Here is a 25,752-nt window from a genome sequence, read left to right as displayed (position 1 = left end):
TTTTAGAAGACTATCTTTTATTAAAAATCACATCTTCAAATTCTAAAAATGCAAAATCCTTGTTACAAATCTTTTGTGTAATCGATTGAGTTTTAAAAAATCCTTGTCCAACAAATCCATTATTTTAAAGACATTTCCACTACTTCCCTCCCATTTAGAAGCTTGAGCACACAAAGAACTTTTTAATAAGGCTGAAAAAGAAAGCAATATCCCATCAGTTTTAGAGTAAGTGTAACACTAACCATGGAGGAATAATGGAATTCCACCTTAGGGTGTAACTAAGAATAGACTTCCCTTGCTCCTGCCATCAAAAGCACACAGGCAACGCTTCAAAGAGTAAAGTCACAGCAAAGACTCCTAAATACAATCCCAAGATCCAGAACACACAGTAGAGATGTTGCTGTGTGCCAGCTCCACTCTTCATAAATAACAAAAAACCAAAGCCATCTAAACACGGACAGCACTGCTAGATAGGATGTTACCAGCAGTGCCAACACACAGCGCTTGTGGTATTTCTACAGCCACTTCATCTAAATAGAGGAAAGCAGTTTTCCAACAGTTCTTTCCATACTCACACAGCTAACCTCCTGACAGCTTCCTTAAACAAGCTGAAAGCTAAGAGCTCTGTCCTAGAAAAACAAAAAGACAAAGGGTGATATCCTGTTAAGTGCTTTCCCCACCTTCCAACCGATGCACAAACCCAGTAATACTTGTTTAATTTCTGCTCTGCACCAGTGCTCCTCTTCAGCCTGACTGCAGATGCAAAACCAATTTAAATTATTAAATTAAGAACCTAGTTTTCAAATGGCAGAAAAATAGCCCTGCCAAAGCCAGGCTCACACTCAACAACTCGAAGCCAGAAATACTACATATTTCACACACTTGCTGCACAGAGTTCTTAAGGTTACTGCAGAATGTGTTAGCTCGTGCTAGCATGCACAGAACTTCAAACATGTGTTCACTTTTCTGGTAGAAATCCTTTTATAAACTTCACATTGAGCAAACATAAATCACTGTAAATAGCCTGAGCCAACCCAGGGGAGTGCTGGCCCACCCCCATGTTGCAGTAATACTTCAAATTCATTAGCACAGGATTTTTTAATTTTGAAAAGCATAGTTGCGTAATTGTACCTACTAATGCCCAGACTTATTAATACTCTTTTGTTAATACCTTTTCTAGCCTATGTTTCCCTGTCTCTTTTCCCTTCATGTGGACTTGGTGAAATCACTAGCTAAAATAACTTATGGGTTTGATTTTCAGTTCCCTAATTCTCCAGGAAGTGCTTTTCTAAATATGGGTGGGTTTTACTTACATGCATTTAAAATTACTGCTGGCTTAGGCTATTTAGTATTTAAACTTAATCAGCAAAGCCAGCAAACATCAGAGTTAATAAGACTTCAAATGTGCGAGTTTATTGGCTCTGTGGTACATCAAGTTTTTTAAAAATGCAAATTAAGTTTTGTGACAGTATTTGTGGCATCCAAGGGCCATATTGAGATAAATACTATCCAATACCTCGATCAGTGGGATTGAGCACAGCCTCAGCAAGCTCACAGATGGCACCAGGCTGTTGTTTGGGAAGGGATGGGTGAGAGGGACAGTGACAGGCTTCAGGAGTGTGCTCCTGGGAACCCTCAAGGGCCAGGTCCTGCACCTGGGGGGGATCAATGCCCAGTATCAGAACAGGCTGGGTGATGAGCATGCAGAGCAGTGCTGCAGAAAAGAAGTACAGATAGTGGTGGATGAAAACTTAAGATATTATTTTCTTAAGATATTATTTTCTTAAGATATTAAGATATTATTTTGACAGAATGTCAAAGTTCTCAGTTAACAGCATTATCTTCCCTAGAAATGTCATCCCTACATTCCCAAGTGTTCTATATAGCTGTTAGGTTATGCAAATGTACAGCATAGAGGGACATGAGAGCAGTACCCTAAAGAGATAAGACACAGATAGTTTGTCACACAATTTGAGTGCTTTGGCGGGTAGGCATTTTGGTTTGGTTTAAAAAAAAAAAAAAAAAAAAAAAAACCACTTGTAAATAGCATGTTTTTTAACCTAAAGCTAAAATGTTATGCTTGTCAAAAGAACTCACCACACCACAATCTCACTAAAAAAAAGAAAGGAAGAAAGTAGTTTGCATTGCCCTTTAAACAAAAATCCTATTTTTGGATCTGCCAGAAACTGAATTTAAGGCACCACCAATTCAATGCAGCTCCACCTATCAATTGAGATTTGCCAACCAAGTCAGTCAGTCTCAAGAGGGAAGAAGTGGGGATAATGTATAAACATTTGAGAATGTAGAACACTTATTTCGCACTGAATTACAGGAACACATCAAAATCAGAAAAATAGAGTTGATTGCATATGAGAATGTTGGAGTGAAGGAAATAACACCAACGTCCTCTACAACTGCCTTGCTGCATAGACTGTGTTGTACCACAACTAAAGAAAAGAACTCTTCAAGTCATATAGGAAACAACCTGCCCAGGTAGTTTACTGATTATTTACTTATATTCTATGAAGTTTTGCAAGAGTCTCTTAAAGTGAAGCTCATACATCAGCTCACAATAATTAAAAAAAAAAAAAAAAAAAAAAGAATAAAATTCACTTAGCACCTGCTCTGACTTTTTTTCCATTGCCTGGGAAACTAAGTGTTGCTTGGTAACTCGAATCCATCTGTTCAAATTTCCTCTTCCATTTTTATCAGAACAGAAAAACGCACACATGAACTGAAAATATGATCAGAAAAAAAAAAAAACCACAACAAAAACCTATTTTATCACTGCATAAAAGATAGAACAGTTCCTTATCTGTTTTTAAACTATGGCAGAGTGAAAAGTGTCTGATGTTGTCTCTTAGGGACAACAACACTTTGTATCACGGATAACTTTTAAGAATGGGAAAAGAAATTCTTTATTTTATTCCTTTTCCGTATCTGAGGGCAACACAAGGAGCAAGACACCACTTCCTCACACAGTTCAGACTTCACCTTTCCTGTATCTACATGCTGCCATGAATACCTATAGACCAGGGGCTGAGGGACAGTTTAAAAACTACTTCCCTGTGCATCAGTACTCAAAATAAATGCTGAATGCAGAGATACTATAAATATATCCAAATGCTTAGCTTTTTTTCCAGAGATGTAAATTAAAATAATCTTGACCAAAATTAGTATTATTTGTTGTGATTTAAAACAGATCCTAAAGGAGAATTTTCAAAACTTTGTGAATGCACGTAATGATGATTACATAGGTTAAGACTAGAAAACTGGCAAATAGAGAAAAACTGCATGTTGACATAGGATACTAAATTCTGTACAGAAGACATGATTACATGTATTTTTAAAAATCCACCATGTTCCAAACAGAAGTGGCAGCAATAACAAACCACTGTTATCTATGCTTTCCATGTTTTACATTTTTTTAGGCACAAAACTTACCACAATATAGGTATGGGGTTTGGTTTGTTTTGATAACTTTTGAAGTCACTATTATAGAAGGCCTGAATACAGCAGGTACAAATAAAACTGCCTTAATATACTGAGAAAAAAATTACATCCTATGTATTATCTGATTTCTATATCTTTTTAAACTCAGAAACTTGGAATTACTGCTATTTATCTTTTGTCATATTTGTTTCAAAAGAGAGGCAGAGTCAGCTCAAGGTTTTTCAGAGTAATATTTTGTTTCAGAACTTTATAAAGAAGACTGTTTAAAGTTTTCTTCTCTGAGCCAGACTGTCCTTCTTCTGAAGTACATTCTGTCTTTTATGTGGCGCATAAGACACTGTAATGCTCATGACCAGACCAGAGGTACTGCAGGGACCTCAATTCATATCCAAAAAGGAGTTTTCTCTTTTTTATAATTTCTCCTTTCCCTTGTACATTGAAATTAGAGCTTAACTTTATTCAGTCTAAGGCAAGTATGAGATGCATAGACAAGACACCGTCAACCCTTTCAAGCTCTGGTTCATACACTGAAGAATATATAAAAAGCAGAGGGGTTATAGCAGCCAAAAGCTTCAACTCCAACATTTTTGAACTTCCAGAATAAAATCTCTATATTAATTCCTCCTCCCTTGCAGGATTTGCACGTATTGATCAGCAGCATTATTAAATAGACATCTACACGGACCTTCACATACCTGTATACATTTCATACAAAGTATGAAATTTATACAGGTACATATAGATATCATGATATCAGTTGCTATTCCACAAAATGGTCACTTTTAATCATCAACGTGGCAAACTTTCCACTCTATGTAGGAAACTAGAACAATTTATTCAGCCCACGGTCTCTTCCTTTCTGCTTACTGGACAGTTATGCACACCACTACCATTTTCATTAAAAACTTGCAACTCATCACTAATCAAAAGACTAAAAGCACGTTAATTTTATGTGTAAAAATACAGACATTTGCCATCCGTAAGCAGACACATACTGTCACTAAATTATTCCAACAGCTAAATTATTCCATTATATCTACTTGTCATTTTAAGGTGGGAAGGAAGGTCAGAGCACACGTTCAGTGTTTCATGCAGAGCTACCCCATCCACCCAGTCTGACGATTGCACAGCCCCAGCAGTCCCACTCAAGAACTGTTTCCTCCTCAGGACAGGGAAAGACAACTCATGGGACACCTAATGTGCCAGAAGGAATCAGGATCCACAGTTTTAAGAATCCACAGTGGTGCCTCCTTCCAGGATCAGGAAAGCACACACAGTGCTCCCCCCTTCAGCTTTGAGTAGCACAGGGATACACTGCACTGCTTCCCAAAGGAGTACTAATGGCAAGAGATTCCTTTTATTTATACCAGTTGGATGAACAAGTCTAACTCATTATTTATGAAAATACTTCTGAACTAGAGAAATTATTTTGATTCCATTTTGATTCAAACAGCTTGTGATCCCCACAACAGCAAAAGTCTCATTGTTAAGCAGAGATATGTAAAATAGAAACAGAATTCTCAACATGCTTGAAGATACTTGTTCAAGTCATTGCAGGCAATAAGCCATTTCTTCAAGGTTTGTCTTACACTAAATGCATTCTCTAGTACAACTACTAGCTAAAACTCCACTTCAGAAGACTTTTTGCCCTCCACAAATGCCAAAAACATAAAATACCAGTAACAGAAATGAGAAAGGATATGCAATAATACAAGCAAAATGACCAATAAAAGTGTTGGTTTACTTCTCCATTCTAACTACATGAAAAAGAATGGTTTTATACAACTGTAAAACTACCTCTAGTTTGACAAGGAAATTTGCAACAGCACGGGTTGGCAGAAGAATCTAGTGTTACTATGGAGATTTGATTTGTAGAGTTTCACTTCTAAAGAGCAATTCTCTTTAAAAAACACAATGCTGCTAAAGAATCCTTAGCCATAATGAGAAAAGCCAATCTAAAAAAATCTTGATCTCTATTTAGCACTTAATAAATGCACTAAGACTTCACAGTCTATATACTGGTGACAAAATTAGCAGAATGAAAACTTGCAGGTAAGTGTATACCAAATGAATTCTTTTCAGAATATTCTATGACCTAAAACTCATAATAGAAAACTTTAGTCTGTGTGCTGACACATGGATTGTGATATGCGTAACAAAGGAGAACCAACCTTTTCCTGACTTTTACATACATTTCAAAAAATATCCCACAGACATATTAATAATGTAGTTCTGAAATAGCTGAGCAAAAAGTGCTAAATAAGTCAAAAGTACAAAATTTCACTCAACAGTTCCTTGGCAAGTCTCCACCTTAAAGACTACTATATTTTAGGTATGGAATAATTTTCTTTTATCATTTAGTCTTAAGCCTAGTTATTAGAACATAAATGTTAATGCTGTTAACTTGGTGATTATCAAGTTAACAGAAAATTTCTGTGCACTGAGGCTGCAATGAGCTATTTCCCCTCACTTAAATATATTTATGGTTCACCCATCCATCAATTTTACACTTTTCTTCTGATACTTCTGTTAGGAGTTAGGCATCTGTAAATGCTGACACTTCTCTTTAGAGATTCTGTAAGTCATACTGACTATTCTTTCCACTCTCCCTTCACACTACAGAGCAACAACTCTTAACCTCAGTGCCACCTGAAATGTTTGATTTCACATTTATTTCATATTTCTTTCTAAAAGTTTTTATCGCCTTAGACAAGGTCAGTCCTAACAATTCCTTCAAATGTGGCAGTTTGTCTTCTATGCATTCCCAAACATCCCTGTGAGGAATTTGATCTAGGCCTTCTGTAAATCACCAGGGAGTTTTAATCTGACACTGGTTTAAGCACACAGGACTTACTGAACATGCCAAATCTTCAGTCTAGATAGAGATGCCATTCATACACATTCCATAGTTTCAATTCACTGCTTAAGCTACATTTGGAAGCTCTCAACAAGTACCAATGTACCAAATTGCCACTAAAAGATAAAAAAATCTGCTAAATTACCCAGTAATTCTATAAATTGGCAGATTTTCCTTAATTTAAATATGGCAGTAGGCTGATAATAACCATTACCCAAGCTCTACTGACATCAGATAAAAAGGCTTATATAAAAGACATTTTGGCACAAGATAATTCAAAACAAAGACTTCCAGATAATTTAAGGGCTAAAAACTATAAGAGGTAGGTTAACTGTATAGTGAAGAGAGAAACTGTGTGGAATAAGAACAGAAACCTAGAGAAAAAAGTTAGCTGGTGGAAAATTGCCAACTACATAACTCTGTTGACATATTACAGAAACAATTTATTCCATAGTTTACTTACTGCATTACTTCTTGGTTAAATACTATCTGGTTATTTACAGCTCTCTATGGACTCTCACAATAGAGTCAGGCAGATTTTCTAGGCCCCCATATCTTACCACACAGCCTCCATTTTCAAAATCACTTCTTCACATATCCTGCCAATTAACGGACTTATCCCACAAACGTCAAAAATTCTTGGCATCAACTGCTACCTAAGAGCAATATCTTCAGGAACAGGCCCACAGTCAGTACCTCAGCATGCCAAAGGCTCCCTTCACAGGCATTATTCATTTTCTATCTGGATATTGCTCTGTGCCTTTTTTCAGAAGGCTGGATTTCAGGGCTGAACTCTGGCTCTCAGCAGGTCTCTGTGAACCAATGGTTTGACTCTTTCCTTATTTACACCAGCACAAGTGTAATTCCAGTCAGTGACATCACTGCAGCAAGTTATTGCACACTAAATCATGTAAAAGTCTGTTAAGTATAACCATGAATATGAGGACCTTAATGTATTTAGAGGCAATAAAAATGAAATGGATGTTACATTTTCATTTAGTAGCAAACATGTCAACAATAAAGCATCATTCTATGTTAGATCTCTTACTTGCACTTGTCTCTTTCACTGCTCAAGTCCTACACCACCCATATCTCTATAAATACAGTTTTGGAAGTGTATTATTCTATAAAAAAACTAACACAAAGTTTCTTTGTAATTTTAATAAAAACATACTTTAAAATAACTACATTTTATATACTTTTATTGAAAGTTCTTTGTCTTATTGCATTTGGATGACAGCATTTTCTTTAGAAGAGTTTACAACATAAGGACATTTTTGTAGGAAAAAATGAGTGCAATCTAATCCTTCTTTTCACAGGCTTCTTCTAATCCTCTTATTTTTCGTGTTTTCTGGGAGAAAAACGATGGCACAAAGGGTGAGCTCATCACAGGGTGACCTAAGAGAAAGAAAGGTACAATGATAGTTTAATTTATTTCATTTTACAGAGCAATTAGGTAAAATGATTGTGATTCTGTACTCCATTAATATCAACCATGTAGCATTCTAAGAAGCAGCTACTACACAGGCCTCATATCAAATGGCCAGAATTACAAGCCACGGAACTGCATCATTACCTGCCTCCATTTAGTCTTTCAAGTTGGGATCATGAATTCCTTTTTCCGATCTTCCTCCTATGCAATGCATTTCCTACCAGATGTTAAGAATCTGGAAGACAAGAAAACAGAAAAAGAACCCTAAATTGATCTGTAACGCATATCATTATCCAACCCCTTAAAACAAAAAAAAGTAAACTGAGAAAATAAAATATAATGATAAAGTAAATTTAAATGAAAAATTAAAAAATAAAAATATTCCCAGATACATGCACAAATTGTTAGCTCTGTGATCACAAACAGAAATATGAGTGTGACTGACAAATAATTCATTCACTGGAGCAAACTTACCACAGAAAGGCTGGTAGGACTTCTGTGGTTCACCGGGAAGAATGGGCCACTCTGAGGGCCCCCCTTTAGTTCTTCTGCTACACCCTGATCTTCTCCTCATCTGCAAATGTATGCATACAGGACAATCCCCATATACAGAATAAATACCATTTTATGGGGTTTTTCTGAATTAATCAATGATCGGTTCACAAAATGAGAAATGGTCAAGTTATTGAGGGTTTTGTTGCTCAGGAACCAGACCTGAATATGGTTCAAAATGTCACTTGTTGGTTCTCTTACTTATCTGTAGGAAAAGGAACTAAATCTCAATATCTTTCTCTCTTTTCTTGAGCATATTAATGCTATCAAATTTCTGTTAGAACAGCTTTTAAAAACAGTTCTTGGAAATTCAACTCCATTTTCACAACTTTTCTGGTTGTAAACAAGTAATCTGTTTATTCACAATAAACAATACTTCAGAGTTTTTCACACATAGCTGTTTTGCTTATGCATTTTTCAGGGGCTTGACTGTTGTGTTGGTTTGGGATGGCTTTTTTTCAATAATTAAGACTCATATGAATTATTTTTGCCTTAGATTACTCAACAGCCTTACTCACGAGGTAATGACTTCCTGATAGTCATATGGGTTTCCAATACTTGCAAACCAAATATTCTAGGCACAGTGTTTAAACATGGTCATGCTCAATTGCCAACATCCAAACAAGATGTTTGTATCCATATTTGGCTGTTAATCATTATTTACTTATACCCATCTGAATTGTCAAAGTTTACTTTATTGGCAAATACCAGGTAAGAAAAAGTGGACTCTGTACCTCGATTATTAGATTATCTCTATAAGGTCATTAAATTTGAGGTGACAGCAGACCAGAATTATCCAGCCTGAGTGAGAAGAGACTTTGCTAAAGAACACAGCAAGAACTACTAAGACACAGCAGCAATAGCTAGAGAGAGAAACCCAAATCTAAACCAAACAATCTGAATAGTCTCATGGCTGGAAGGTGGGATATCTCAAAAATAAGTCTCAAAGATTTAATTGTAATTTTTAGGTATAGGTACTCAGAATGAAACATTTACATGGAAACATCCTTGCAACAGTAGGAAGGAACCGTAGGCATCCATCACTTCCTTTCTGCCTGGGTTCAGAATGTCTCTAATACTGCCAGCACTATGACACAAATTGTTTGCTGAAAATTGAAATATAATCTCAACTACAGAACATTCTTTGTCTTTCTCTTGGAACTCAGTTTAATGAGGATGTTCAGAGTGTGTTCTGTCCTTCCATTCTCAAGGAGCTCAGCTCAGTACACTTGCAGTGACTACCTTCACTAGGGCTGGACATCCTCAAACATCCACCTGGGAAACACGAGATTGCCATGAATACAGAGCTTCTGTCAAACTGCTGCAAAGCTACTGAGTCTTCTTTCCAGTAATTCTGAAAAATCACAGGGTACTAAGGAAAAAGCATTTACCATTTAAGTAGAGTTTGAGGACTAGAAGCCTCATGGTATATTAAACTATCACAAAGAAAACTCCCCCCTTGGTTTTTGCAGATTGTAAGAGTTTTTCACATCTTTCAAGCACAAACTCTGTATTTTCACATGAATACATATAAAACTCAGTGGGCTGCAAAAGTCCAGGCCCTGAACACATCTTGTGCAGTCTTTATTTTCTAAAATTTATTTCTCAAATTTTGCTCGGTGTCCTTCAACCAAAAAGAAATTAAGACCATATCCTATTAAGTTCCAAGTATCTTAAAATACCAGCAGAACAAATTCAAAGAAGCCAAGCAAAATCTGGAGCAGGTACATCTCACTGCTACTTCTCAGACCACTTCTCTGGTGATATTACATGAAAACAAAACATCTTAAATATTCTAAGTTATGAAATTAGATTTTGTCAAGACTTTAGCAAATTCATAAAAACAGTTGTTCAAAGGATCCGGGAAAAAAAAAACTGCTGAGATTTTAATGCCAGTAATTTCCAACAGAGAACATTTAACAGAAAGCAGTCTGGGCACTGCTCAGGTTACAGTGAATGTATTTTATACTGAAGCTTTTGCATTACCGTAACACATTATCTCATATAATTAGATTTTTCCAAAACCTCTAAAAAATGAACTTTCCACATGCTCTGGATTTTTGTTTATTGCCTAAACATGGTGTGCATGAACTAAACAATGCATTGTAGTAATGGGAATTATGAAAGAGCAACACTACAGCCTAATGGCCCGTAGAAACAGTTCTGTAAAACCATCATTATCTCTAACACAATATATCTTAACCATCTCACAGACCTTTAGTTTTGATCTTTATATCAAAAAGGGCAGAGATTAAAAAACCCACCTAATATAAATCCCCTAAAATATCCTTAGTACTAAACTCCTTAGCTCCAAAACTATTCTGCTGCTATGATAATGTACACACAGTCTTAAAGTCAGTGAAGAAATTGTATTTTTCACATGCCACCCACCAAGCTGCAGTATAAGACTTTTCTCAGTTACTTTCTGATATTTTTGCCTTTCCTATTTTCTTGCTATTTAGCAATGAACAGATGGCCCACTAAAAAACAGATAAATAAATCACAGCCCATACTGTAACAGTCCATGAGCTACTAAAAAAACCAGTTTAAAACCACCTTTTAATTCAGTGCTATTTTATCTTAACACTTGAAGCAAGACAGGCTTTCACTAAAAAGTCAAAGAATTGCTTGCTCATTTAACCCCAACTTAGAAAACAAACAAAAAAGTTAGATTTGATTTCTCATTGCATTAAATTAGGCAAGATTAACAGATTCCTATATAAGCACACTATATTTTGGCTCAGCTGTTATGGTACAATGACATCTAAAACAGCTTTTGACATGTGCTTTCAAGACAAAGCAATACATTGCTTCCAGTTATCACCTGTAGTGTTGACAATTATGAAAAATTAACGACACCTCATTATTTTCCCTCCTTCCTCCACGATCAATCATTACTTCAGTTCCTTTTCAAGAAATCCCCAACCAGTCCCTGAAAAACCCCAAAGAACTTTGTTCTTTACAGGTCATTTCCTGCTTTTTTATCTTGCTGGTTTCCAGGTTAGGTGAGACTCTGTCTCAGTGTGACAACATCTAAAATCTCATGTCCTTCAGGAACTTGCCAGCAACAAGAAACACAAGTGTAATGTAATAATGACTTCCAGTTCTGTCATCACATTGAACAATCCCAATACAAATTACTTTGTTCAGGTACCAGAGTGCATAAATCCACTCTTAATATACTGGTTTAACACAGCTGAGAATACAATGAATACTTTTAAATATATTTCCTTTTCCTAGCAAGCTTTTGATAGGCTGTTCACTCAAGAAAGCACTGGAAAAACTATTTTCTGAAGTACATCTCTATAACTGCCAGGTGTTCTGTAAGACTCCACAGTTACAACATGCTCACTGTATGCACTGCCTCTCCACAGGAAGTGCCATTTTTTAAAATTTATTTTAACACCAAGAATCATGATGTATAGTGCTTCAAATCTTAAATGCTGAAAGGTACAAGTTAGACAACCAGAGCTCTGAAAGCATGCAAAAGACAGAATTAGTGCAATCTTATTTCTGAAAACAAAATAGGTGTTCTATAGAGAATTACATTCCTACATTCAAAATCTCACCATTTTCTTCTTTCTAACATTTATATAAATTCTATTGTGACACTAAACAAAAGTTACTTTTGCATTTGGAAACATTCATGACAGAAGCATTGGTATTATAACTGTCTCAGAATTGTTAGAGCACTTAAGGATACAGTAAGCAAGTTTGAATTTACACTGGAGAAAAAATAAAATACTTGTCCCAAAGATCTTTAAAAGAACATTTGTCTATCTTCAGAATCCATCTTTTTCATGAGACATTTCACCTAATACTCCTATCATGCAAGAAAACTAAATCATTCCCCAAAACATTTTTACAGATCCATTAATACCACAAAAATCACTTTATATAAGATGCTATATATGGTACATTACTTACATAGAATACTATATTCCCGCAGCCAGGAAATGCACTTGGAAGAGAACAATTCAGAGTGTGTACATGGACATGTATTTTGTGTATGCTGTTTGTATTTACGTAGGTGCAGCTGTCATTCCCAAGCAATTGCTTTAGCAGGAGGTTGGGAGTGAAGCCCAAGCTGTGCACCAGGCAGGTGTGAGAGCCAGGCAGCCACACAAAGTCACTGCTGTGCTGCACACACCTGGAACAGAGCTGGGCAACAGCTGCACCTCACTGTGCACCTGCAGCAGGGCTGCACTCCCAGCATGAGAGAGGGAAGAACAAGGCATGACTGCTGCTGATCTTTGGGCCCCAGGTACTGATGAGAGTGGAGGAGGGTGTCAAGTTGAATACAGAAAGGGTCAAAACATCCCAAAGAAATCCAGAGGACAGACAAGCTGGTAAACCTTACTTCTTCCAAGTTGCTTGTCCTGGTGTTTCCCTCTCAGTGAACCCCAAGCACTATGTAACACTTCAGGAAAGAAAATTGCTGAATAGATTCAGAGTTAGATACTTAACAGCAATTCAGAAGGTGTTCACAGAGACAGTAACATTTTTAAGCTGCCCTTGGGACTAACAGTTCAGGGAAGAAGGGCTCCAAACCTTCAGACAAAAAGTTGTCTCTAAAGAAATATCAATTAGCATATAACTTGATTAAATGTTTAATTCTGAAACTTGTCTTGGGCAAAAATTCCGAGTATGGCTTCATCACAATCACCCGATGATGAGACACAGTAAACACCAAAGTGAGACAAAAGTACCACGGAATAGTCTCAATTGTTTCAGCCTGATACTGGGCTGATATTGTTATTGCTGAATTCCTCCTTCAAAGTGAAATGGAAAAGGGATGGTAGACAAAACTTCCAAACATTAGATCTGGAATATTTAGCTCAGCTCTGAAAAAGAAGGAGAGGCTGTTCTCCTTACCCTTCTCATGGTAAGGGAATTCTTGCAGCTCTTTCATAAAGCTGTGAGTTGCTGCAACCTCTAGGGAAAGACCAGGAGCACCAATGACTGCCAAATCTGCAATACATAATTGTGACCTGGGCAGAACACAGTCAAATAAATTTAGCTGTCATAATGGCAAATGCAATTGTTCAAATCATGTATAAAACCTATTTCAATCTGACAAAACAAGCTTTCTCCATAAATTCATTCATGCTGTAAATTGCCTAAATTTTACTTTCCTGTAGTAAGTATCTATCCAAAAAAAGTGCATAACTCTTACAGCTGGCAAGGTAAATATGTTAAGCCAGCTCTTTTCCTCTTCTTCCCAGGAGAGTTTCTGCTCAAATTGTCAGCATTTTGTAAATAACTAGTAAGCATTTCACAAATATCGCAATATCATGACACATATACCAGTTTCAAACCCTGCTCAGCAGCATTTGTAATTTTACAGCCTACACTTTCACTCATTTATGGAGTTAATCTCTGTCATTCTGCTCAATGATTCTAGAAGGAAAGGATCATAAGCAATATTCAAACATTTGATATTAAATCTAAAGCTCCACAAAACTGAATAAAACATGCTTGTGAAGTTCAACAACCATAAATTCATATACTGGGAATATTAAGCCTGCTAATAACGCACTCATAATTTGTTTATTTCCAAAGAAATAAAAGGGAAGATTTTATAAAAATTTCTAATGCAATTTTTTCTATCAGACACAAAAAACACTCAGGTTTTCTGGATGTTTAAACCATTATTTTTTTAGAATGCTGGAAAGCAAGCCATTCAGAAAAAAATGGTTAATAAATTAAAGAAAAATTTTGGATGTGGCACCTGGCTTCCAGATACATGTGATAGAGGCAATAAACCCCTCCTGATGAAGGACACAGCAGAAACAAATGATCAAAGTAGCCTCAGTTTGGAATCCTTCCAGAAGCTCCATCTTACCATCCTGAAGCCCACTATTGTTTTGACAAATTCTATTATCTGAGTTGGTGTTAAAAATGAACTTTTTTCCTTGGGGCCTATGCTTGTCTGTTCCCAATCTCTTGGTAAGAATTCCTTTTTCTGGCAAATCATGCTGTGCCTTAATGGTGCAGATGGGGAGGAAGCTCTGCCAAGACCTCTGTAAACACCCACAATACTCCTGAGAGGCTGAAAGGTAACATTATTTTGATAATGGTTTCTGAAACTCGTTATCAGCAGAAAATCTTTTCTCTGCCACATGTCCTCCTATGTGAAAATATGCCATCTGCAAGTTGAGAGCTGAAAATTACTCTCTCCAGGCAGATCAGGAACAAGTGAGAACAAACTGATTGCTCTGACTGAAACATGCAGGTGTTCAGTCCACCAAGGCTCTGAAACAGATCGACATTTTTGTTGGGATAACAATGCATCTGCATCAATGTATCTGGAATAACAATGAAAATCCTTCCTCCTGTGCTACAGTGGTATATTTTTAAACAAAATTTAGATTCTACTTCTTTGCGAGAAAGCTCTACAAGGGAAAAAGGTTGTTTGTGGCATGTACGTGTAAAGGCACTACAAAATCAGAAAAATTGTCTAGCACATATTTGTTCATCATTATGTTGCTCAAGCTATGAAAACCTGCACAAGCAGCTTTCATTTGAGGTACAAAAAATTTTAAAATTTTTAATTTTTTTTTTTTTTTTATAAAGAAAGAGAGAATGAATGCTACATCTTATGGAATTATCAGAGTGGTAACTCTCCAAGGATACTGTAACTGTTTAATAGATGACAGCAAAGACAGTTGATCAGATAGTATATTGTGTGTTCTCATCTATTTGGCACCTGCACAATCACTTCTGAGACAGCAAATAGCAGCAAGCTTAATTAGTCATAGCTGGGGACAGAAAACTTCATCAGCAATGACACTACCTATGATTAAGATGTAGCAGAGAAATGTGCTTTCTGCATGAAAACACTGCTCTTTTGAATGGCAGCTTCTTCCTTCAGATATTGAAAGAAGAAAAGCCGTAGCAATGGGAGTGCCCAGTGTCCCACAGGTGCCCCAAGCTGAGAGAGGCTGTGGTTTAATTCAGCACTGCTCCAAACCTGCTAACACCTGAAATGGGCACTGCTGGTTCCCCAATGTGCTTGCAGATGTGTTGCAGTTGCAGTATCAGAGCAGATGTGGTGAAACTCCAACTCATACAAAGAGGAAAATGACTCCTTAGTTTGCTCTTGAACTTTTGTAAATCAAATTATAATCCTTGACTAACACAGTGGGACCGAATTCCACCAATCTCTTCAGACTGCATTCCTGATTTTCTGTAGAAAGCTGCACTACTCTTTTCAGTCCCCTTGCTTTGGTTCTCAGACTTAGCTGTTCTAAACTGCATTCAGATCACAGACTCAAATAAAATCCATGTGGAATTGTCTTTGCATTGACTCCCACTCTAAAATGAGCAATGAAAAATAACAAATAGGGTGAGAGTCTGTGAAAACAAGGCTGAAACACAATCCTCGTTCAAGAGAGCCATCTAGTGCCTTCATGCTCTATGTGAAGGATGCAAATCTTCCAGTTAGCTACTGGCTGATTTTTAGGAATTATTTAGGGCCTCATATTTTTTTCCTATACTTTCAAATACCTAGTAAGCAATGCACTGTTTCTTGCTCAGCATCTGAAGACTACCACTCTAGTTAATAAACCTTGCAAAAATCCAGCAGATAACGAGAAAGTAGAAATTAATTTAAGTCAATATTTGCAGGAACTTGCTCAAAGGATCTCATGAATTGAGAAATTTCCAAAGTTATCCTTCTAACGATTATACACTAAAGAAATACTTTTCCAATGTTTAGTTTTGAGTCAAATAATGAGCAAAAGAAAATAAAACCACATATTTTAGCATGTATTCATTGTTATAAATCTAAAATCTAAGGTCTGTGTACTTTTATGAATAAATTTATATTCAGGGAAATTAAATATGTAAGAGTCAAAATCAATTAAAGCAGTTTGACTATAAAAATAGATAGCTAGATGTTAATTATCTATTAAAAATGAAAATAAAGCATTCTCCACATGCATACTTTAAGGAGAAAGGTGTGTACAGCTCATTCCCTTTAATAAATGGCCCTTTATTAGCCCCATTTAGAATTTTTTCCCAAAAAATACTGGTCTGAATGCAATTAGGAACAAGACAACACTGCAGAGCAATGGTAGTATAAGAACTTTGTTAATGGAGCATACAGCAGCCAGTGGAGCACCACTGAGAATCTGTTTGCAGTTAACAAGTACAGCCATCAGCTGACTAAGCATCACTCTAACAATTATTACATCATTTTTCTTTTTTTTTAAATTACTATCAGTGGAACTTGGACTACATCAAAAATCTTCCATTATCACAAGTCTCTAGGAAAGAACACAAATTGTATATTTAGAAAGAATACATTCAAGTGAATTCCATAAAAAGCAGGGCAATGAAGAACACACAGAGCCAGTAGCTATCCTAAATACACTCATTAGACACAAATGGCTCTAAAACATGTGGGTTGTTTTGTTTTTTAAAGGGTTATGTTTCAGGGAAAAGATGATGCGCTGATATATGGAAATAAACCAAGCAGGTGAAGACATTAGTTCCACCTACAGAAAAGCTACAGCAAACTACTTCCTTCCAACAAATGTAGCCTACCAGTAACCAAGTCTGGACTCATTTATTCTCTCAAATCTAATCATATTCCCTTTAAATCAGTCAATCCCACTGACCTCATCTGACTCAAAAAAAAAAAAAACACCTCAGAATTTTGTCCTCAGTTCTTTCAAACATATCCACATTTTTGGTGGATATGTCTTTCAGAGCATTATCATTCACAAAATTTTAGCCAAATATTTATAGGGAGATTAAATATGTTAATAGCCATTATCAAATTTTATTTTGTGCATAAATATATTGACAGCCTTATAATCATGTTGGAATACCAGCCTCAAACTGTTAACAACAAAAAAATTCTTCTATTATCAGGATTGCCTCACAAGCAATTAACTACATCTATAAAATTAGGATATGATCATCTATTCACTAAATCAGAAATACTGTTTTGTTAAACAGTTTAATCTAACATTATACTTTTCCTTCATTAAGCTGAGTTTTAGGTGAAACTTTAGAAAGGGTTTACATTATTAGCTGTGTTCTACTACCTACAATAAAACTTCCACTTTCATTACTAAAATAAGCCAGCACATACCAAGGCAAAACTCATTTTCTTACACAAAGTTTAAGACTCGCACAAGGAAAAAATGTAGTAAATGAAAAACTTATTTTTTTAGCAGACTGGGGGGTAGAGGAGGGAGGAGGTTGTTTTTGAAGATGAAAAACATTTTCTTCTTTTCAGTCTTTGCATTCTCACAAGGGAGAAAGTGTGCTCATACATATATATATGTATACATATATATAGATGTAGACTCTGGCAGGAGATTGGCCTGTTGCAGCTTTCTGCAACTCCAGCTCGTGTGACAACACATGGATTTCCAGCCCAGGTAAAAGGCTGAGTGTTTCCTAAGACAAAGCAATTTCAACTCAGCTAACAGAGAGGGTCTAAATCAGAGAAGTGTACACTGGAATTCCAGGCTGGCCAACTCTCCCCTTCCCTGGAAATTCAGTTCTGATTCTGAGAAAACACATTAACATCTCAGAGCTGTGAGTCACCTCCATGAGCTATAGTCATTCTCACAAAAAAGGAAGATGGAGCTAGAGAAAGTTAATTACATTACAGAAAAATGAAGTTATTGGCACAGAAATGAGTAGCAGCACATTTACAGAACAGGGAATATGAAAGAAACCAAAATTGATCATTTTTCTCTATTTCATTATGGCTTGTCTCCAAACTTTTAACATGCAACCAGGAAGTAGTAAATGTGTGAACTGAGCAAAGAGCCTTGCAAAGACAGTATTTTATCTCTGGGGACAGCACTGGAATTACAGCAATTTAAGCCAGTCTCCAGATTGCCTTCTAAAGGATGCACTTTCCAGGAATGCTGGCAGGACCAATACTGATCACCTTCACACATAGAAAGGTACAGAAATCCAGCTTATTTATGAATCTGGGTTTTCCCTCTTCCAAAAAATAATTTTTTAGTTGTTAGTATGAGACATGGCAGTGGCAAACTGACAGCTTTCTCATATATGAGATCCCAAACTACTGGTGGTGGTGTCATGGAGGTCAATCTTGCTTTTAAAGAAAGTGATTTCTAAATGAACAAAGCTTTCCAATCCCTCATGGACTTATAAAAACTACTGCAACCAAGCACCCTGGCAAGAATATCACAGGGCACAGCAAAATCTGAATGGGCTATGTTAGAAGTAACAACTGTTCTCTACAGCATAATCAGGTTCTGTCTATTTTCTCATGTCTCCAGCAACTGCCAACACTGCAGAGTCCTTCTGTATATTTAAGGGGTCACCTTAAAAACACATATTACTATTGATATTTTGATAAAAAGCAATTGGCTTTAGAGCAAATAAGATAAAATATTATGAGTTGAGGCAGGAGAAATAAAAGGAAAGAGGTACTAATGAACCTAATTAAAAAGCTCAGCCTAGAATGGTTGTTAATCTGTGTAACCAACTTCAGGGAAGAAACGTTTGGTGTCGATAAAGCATTTCCTTAGTAAATTACTACTGGCTCCAGTGTAAGACATTTACAGTAAACACCAAAAGTCTGCAAGGCATCTGTTCTATTCACAGTGGAAGAAGGAACTTTGCTCCATTAATAACTTTAAAAACATGCAATAACTAATTCATGATGGCAGTTCAAATCCTATCAGCAGCCTTCGTTATTTGACCAAGCTGAGTTCAAAGATAGAGCAAAGTTTTAAAAAGCCCCTTGAAAGTTTAGAAGTACACTTTAAATTATTATAAAGATGTGTTGTTCTTCTTTTCTACTAAATACAAAAAAAGCTGTAACTTTAAACCATGAGCAACAACATTATTTTAAGAATACATGCAAGATAAGAGTTAAAATGTGTATATAAAATCCTATATGATCTCAGAATTTGTTTTAGTGAAATTGTATGTTGTACAGAGAGGGCATGTGTAATATATGTGTATGTATATATAATAAAATACTTGCTGGAATTTTAACATTTGACTTCACTAGAGACTTAGTGGGACTTTGCCTTAGGCAAGTTTTTAATAGCAATAATAAAAAAATACTTAATGGTACTTAGAGTAAATAATGTGTGGTCACTATGTTTAAAAAAAAGTAATACCAAACATCTGTGCTAGATTTCCACATGATAAAATCCCCATATTACCTACAGTTCTCCCAAAGTTATAGAGAAACAAATGTTTATTTAAAATTCTAGAAGAGACATGTGATAACCAATTTAAGAACTTTAGAGCAGGCATCTTGTGTTTTCTGACAAGAATATATATTTAGTGATCTTTATGATATTTCATTCTGAACATGAAGAAAGTCACAGTATGACGTTATGGCTTCAAGACAGATTTTCAATCACTAACAAACCAAGAACATCTTTTTCCTTAAATCTACTTGCAAAGACCACTGTGTTCCCCACAGGATACATTAAGTTTCTTATCAAAGCAAAAACTTTTATTCTTGTTTTCTGAAAAAAAAAAAAAAAGTTCATCTACCTTTGAAAAACACTAACAAAAATACTTGAGTGAATTTAGTTAGTTAAAGGCTAACTAGGACTCAGTCTAACAGTGATGGAAAACCAAGTGCAATCTGGGCAGAAATCCTCAGAAAGCATGAAACAGAGCTCAACACTCTCTTAAGAGGCTCCATCTCCCAAAACTGCAGCAGCAACACGTGCTCACACTGTTTCTCAGAGCTACATTTGTTCTCTCTTGCTTTGTGAATCAGGACCCCAGGAAACCTTTGCTATAACTCTCTCCAAGCTGGGAATCCTGCTATCCCTGTGAAAGCTTATTGCCTAGATTTTAAATTCTTTGATAGAGGAAAGAAGTCTAACCCCATTTTAACCCCATTTTTTACACAGCTTATTTCCCAAAATTTTAGTGAACCTTGCCGACATTGGCATTCTTTGCTATTCCTGTAAAAGAGCAGGATTCCAACTTCAGCTTTATTCTCTTTCTCCTGCTCTATAATGCATCTCACATTTGCCACTGCTAAGGCCCTCAAACACAAAGCTTGAGTAAAACTGTCATCACAAGTTTGCTTTTGTGAAACAAAGTTTAAAAACGCATGGATTGCACACTGCAAAAAGGTACAATCTCTGAGGGCCACCAAGTCAACACCTCGCAGTTAGCCTGTATCTCCTAAAAGAATATGAAAGCAAATGAGGGGAAAAAAAAAAGTTTTGTTTTCTGGAGTTATTTCTCTGCCTCTAGTACACCAGCCAATTCCATTACTCTCACCTGTACTTTCTGTAAGAAATGCCATCTAAAGCCTGGAGAACTTCCAGATCTTTCAAGGCAGCTATAATTATCAAATTCTGCTGAGGCTACTCAGGAGGGTGGGTGGGGGAAGGGCAAGAAGCAATCAATGGCTTAAAACCAAGAAATTTCTGCATACTTCTTGGATAACCAGCCAATCAGAACAGTAGGATATTTATTTCTGATAATGTGCATTCTTGTGTGAAATTGCCAGAAAATTAATAATTGACAAGGTGGTAGAGTCTGACAGATAACAAGAAGTTATTTCTCTCTACCTAGTTAAGTGAAAAAGTTACCAGCTAGACAAAATCAGCTGTGGAGTAACAAAGAAGTAACAAAGAACATCTCCTTTACAATTCTATTCCTTGTAGGATCAGTGCTCAGGAGGTGCAGGTCAAGGAGAGAGAACTGATATTCACTTGAGATACAGGTGTGTTCAAGAGGCTGTCCCTATTTCCCAGTGTTTCAGGACCACTTGCTTCAGTTTCTCTCACAACATGGTAGTTTAATTCTCTGGTTTAGTCAAAACATCATCCACCAGGGATTATTAATAGCTTTCTACACCAGCATGCTGAATTATCTAAAATATGAACAAAATTAATGAAAATAACAAATTCCAGCTTTGCACTGTTTTAAAGCACTAAGAAATGCACAGAATAAGAGAGAAAATTATGGTTGCATTAGGGGAAAACATGGTCAAGAGCTCAACATGTAAGACTTGATCTTCTTCTAGCTAGGTTGGTACACACTTAGATTTCATGAACTGAAAAATTCAGATCGAAAGTAATTTTTAATTAAACTCCAACAGCAAAGGGCTTCTGAGAAGTCCATCTCTACATTTACATTTTAATGTGATGTTGAGGCTGTATAAAATCAGCTGTCTTCAGTTAATTTGCACCATGTTAACTTTTTTCTACAGACAGCACTCTTTCTGCTGGAAACTACAGCAGAATCATTGTAAAGGTAAACTGACACAAACCCTATTTGTTGAATAACTTCATATGATGCTACACAGAATTTTATCATCCCTGTTTCACAGAATCACCAAGTCATTAAGGTTGGAAAAGGCATCCAAGACCATCAAGTCTAAAGTCTTTGGAAAGCTCCACCTTGTCAATCAGACCAGGGCACTGAGTGTCAAACCCAGTCATTTCTTGAACACCTTCAGGGATGGGGACCCCATCACTTCCCCAAGTTGTCCATTCCAGCATTTAACAACCCTTTCCATGAAGGCATCCCTGAATCTCCCTAAATCTCCCCTGGTACAGACAATTTCAAGTGCAGCAGCAGAAATAAAATAGCAAAACGAATTGGAGACAAAAAACAGCCATCCAGGATTTCATCAAACAGAACGTTACACATGACCCCATACTAGTTTCTCAGAAATACACTCAACACTTGAGCTATACTCCAACCTGTAAAAATAAAGAAAGCAGAATATTTTAGATTATATTCTAAAATGACAGATATTTTGTTAAGGATATAGAAAGATTAACACAATTTGAGTGAATTCTAAATAATTCATGAACGAAAGTCATTAAGAATGTATCCAAGTTCTAGCTTACTTTTAAAGCATTCTCAGGAGGAAAAACAAATGTTCAGTAACTCTGCCAGGTGATTTACACAGTTAGGATGAAAAACTACAAACACCAGTTACAGAAAAAAAATATTAATCCACTGGGGAGGCTGCTGCAGAAGACTCAACCTAGTAACCTCTGTTTTATCATACTGAGAACCTGTATTGTGCAGGATGAAGACTAAAAGCAGAGACACAAATTCAAATGAGCACTGCAGAACAAGGATTTAGCAAGTTACACATAAAGATCAAAGGTTGATCTATTTGGAATTTTAACAAATATGTAATACTTTTAAACTACACATAAGGTCTGATGTTACTTCAAAGCATGCAGACAACTTTCCACAACAAGAAAGCAAAAGAAAAAATTTGAACCTCAGTACATTTTCCAAGAACCAGAACAATAAAATCCAGAGTACTGGATAAACAAACAGGCACCTACTAAAACATTTTGTTTCTAAAGAGTTCCTATAGCCTACACATCATACTTCCAAGCTCCCTACAACTTCAAATATGCAGACACTTAAAAATAAATAAAAATAAAACCTATAAATACTATGTGCAACAGAAAGAGAGCTGGAAAGAGAGACTGCACCCAAAGCCTTGAATTCTTATAAAAACAATGAAATTGTGAGCCAAAATGTCCAAAACATCAGACAGTTCCTGCCAATCTGGCTGGGACAGATTCCAAGCAACAAATGCAGTAAAATTTTAAACCTTGATCACTTACCAAGGTATATCAGCATGTCATTAGCAGTAAATCCCATTCTACACTTGCAGAACTCCAGAAAAAGACAGCCTTTATATTCATATATATTCCCTCAGTTTACTGAGGGAGAAACAACCGTTTTCCCTGCCACTGAGAACAACTGGGAGGAACATCAAATTAATTCAATATAAATACAGGAGAAACATGCACAGTCTGTAGGTAGCCCTAAATATCTCCTCTCAGCATGTCTTGGACTAATCAGTAATCTGGATGCCAATTGGCTTTACTTGAAAGCTTACATTTCATCTAGTTTTCAAGCTCAATTTAGTTCTACTTCTTATTGTCCTTGATAATCGTTCCCATTAGAAACTTTCTTCAAATTTCCTCATGTCCCATAAATAGCCAAATTGGGGCTCACAAACTTAATTGACACTGATACAACACATGAAAAAAAAAATCACATAATTACCCATCTTTGAAAACAGAGTGTATGCAGACCTAAATCCACAAACTTGTCTGCTAGTTTATAGAACTTACGCCACAACCCTTCCTCATCACATATTCAGTATCATTAGCTCCTTATGCAATTCCTTTCAGGATCTATTATTGCATTACACCAGTTTCAATTAAAATTCTGCCTGTGAAAAGATTCAGGATCCAATCTTCACAAGAAAGCTTTACTGAAGCCTATCATGACATTTTCCACTTTCTAAGCTTCAAATTGACAGCAGAAACTACTGAGTCCTCAATATATTCTAGGTTAGAGAGGAACATAAGCTAAATATAAAATAATTTATCCACAGCAAAGAAAATATTTTGCCAACCATCTCTAGATGTAAATAGACTGTTCTTAATCTCAAGCTTAATTCTTAAGCTCTTGCACTAATTTCATTTGTGCTTTGAGTCATCAGGCAAACTGGTGTTTGCAGCGACCACACTGCTGCTGAGTTTCTCAGTGAACAGACATGTTTCTCCTGACTTCCCTTGCTGTGTGTCGTTATCCACAACCTCCCTGCAAATTTCCACCCTCCTGAGCAAGGTCTTTGTGAGGAAGACTGGCCTGCCTTGTTTGCCTGACAGTCACATGAGAACACTGCTGGCATCTAAAGGGGCAGATGGGCTTGACACCAGGCCAGATTTTCTTTCAATTGTACTAATCCAATCATGCCAAATCCAGTCCCAAAAATGTATTTACAAGTGATGTAGGCAGCTGGTGCAGGTGGGCTAGGGATCAAATTTAGGTTTTCTCAAAGTAGAGCACAGTCAGCAGCACAGTGTTTTTATGTGACAGTACAGTGTATTTATGTAAAAAGTTGGAGTTTCCCCCCACATGAAAATACATTAGAAATACACATAGGCAGAAGCCTTTGTTTGTATGGAAGGAAAATTATTTTAAAATAACACTCTTTTCAAACACTAGAGACATAAAAATCCAACACAAAAGTAGCATGTACTCATGACTCCTTAGAGCAGAAGCAGGTGTCACTTCCCTCTTCAGTAGGTCTAGTCTTCACTTGCCAGATATCGCTTCATCAAAATGAAAGGATAAAGAAATTTTGCAAAGCAACATTTCAGAAACAATAAGCCCAAATATACCTACTTCCCTTCCATACTTTCTTATTTTTGCTTTCAAATATAGTCCTGCTGAGTACTTATTACAGATGTAAAACAAATGCCTGCTATCCTTTTCATCCAAAAATTAGAGCACAAAAAGAAAACACTTAACTATTCTAGTTATATTTCTGAAACTGCAACAAGTTCCACGACTATTTTTAACAAAAATATGTACTTTAAACAAATAAATGAGTTTTGAATTACCTCTCTAAGATGCATGTTTTCCTTCTCCTTTTGATCTAAAATCACTTCTAAATGATTAACCTGAGATTCAGCCTCTGCCATCCTTCGAGTTCTTTCATTGTCATCTTCCATTCCTTTAGAAGGCAAACCTTTACTTTGCAACATCTCTAGAAGCTTTTTTATTGATTCATCTCTGGCATTTAGTGTTTGCTTTTGTGTTTCAATCCTAAGCTCCATTTCTTCTAGAGTTTTTCTCAACAGGAAGAGCTCTTTAGCTTGTCTATCATGCTCTGCCTGAAGTCTTCGAAAATTCTCCTCCGTGAGCTCAATGGTAAAATGCTCAGCCCCTCGGTTCCCACTTTCTTGCTGGAGAAGATGGTTAAGGTCTCTCTGGGTTCTAAGCTCATCTTGAAGTGCCTGGATTGTCATTTGCAGATGCTGCAATAAAGAAGACAAAAGAGAAAAAATTAGCTTAGGATCTGATTGTAGAATTGGTATTTGATTCAAGTTATGTTGTATGCTGTTACAAAAAGTCATTAGAATTAGTAATGGAAGTATACCAAATGATCTTATAAAATATCAAATGCAAGTGACAATATTTGTAATGATATCTTTCAAGTACTTCTAGAAAGAAAAAAGAAGACAACATACACAGACACAAAATAATGTCAACTACAGATAATAGCAACAAATGCAAACACTAGGCAGTGACACATCCATTAGAACAATCAATGTGTACCTACAAAGCTCAAAGACTCAGTAGTCCATGTTTTCTAAATTACCTCATAGACTAAAGATAAATCTGCTCTTCATGGTGCTCAACAGTACTGCTGTTCATAAAGTCAATCAAAGCCCTCACTACAATTAAAGGGGACTTTGGGGAAGGGCTGAGTTGGGGCTGGTTGGTTTCGTTTTTCATTTTGGAAGCTAAAGCTATGAAAATTTTAGTAAACAGGATTACTGCATCTCTAAAAAGCAAACAAAAAAACCCCACAATAAGCGATACTGAATTTTGAAAAATTTACTGCAAGTAGCGGACAAACCTTTGTTCTTCTGGCATCCAAAAACTGAACAGCATGGTAAACAAAAAAATGAAGCAA

At 36.3% G+C, this 25,752-nt stretch overlaps 1 protein-coding gene across 12 annotated transcripts in view; it reads right to left on the bottom strand.

Annotated features, from left to right (window-relative positions):
- ERC2 (ELKS/RAB6-interacting/CAST family member 2) overlaps positions 1–25,752 on the bottom strand; it is a 404,073-nt gene that overhangs the window by 327,885 nt on the left and 50,436 nt on the right. For all 12 annotated transcript variants that reach the window (XR_009115064.1, XR_009115063.1, XR_009115065.1 and 9 more), the window contains one exon: positions 24,674–25,090. Coding sequence is in view for 1 of the 12 variants with exons in the window: in XM_058031993.1 (XP_057887976.1) it covers positions 24,674–25,090 (417 nt within the window). In the remaining 11 variants the exon portion in view is untranslated. The remainder of the gene's footprint in view (positions 1–24,673; positions 25,091–25,752) is intronic.

Source organism: Melospiza georgiana, chromosome 11, assembly GCF_028018845.1.
Source record: "Melospiza georgiana isolate bMelGeo1 chromosome 11, bMelGeo1.pri, whole genome shotgun sequence".
In the NCBI taxonomy this organism is placed as follows: Eukaryota; Metazoa; Chordata; class Aves; order Passeriformes; family Passerellidae; genus Melospiza; species Melospiza georgiana.
Note: the sequence above shows the minus strand (reverse complement) of the source record. Positions and strands in the feature narration are given on the sequence as shown.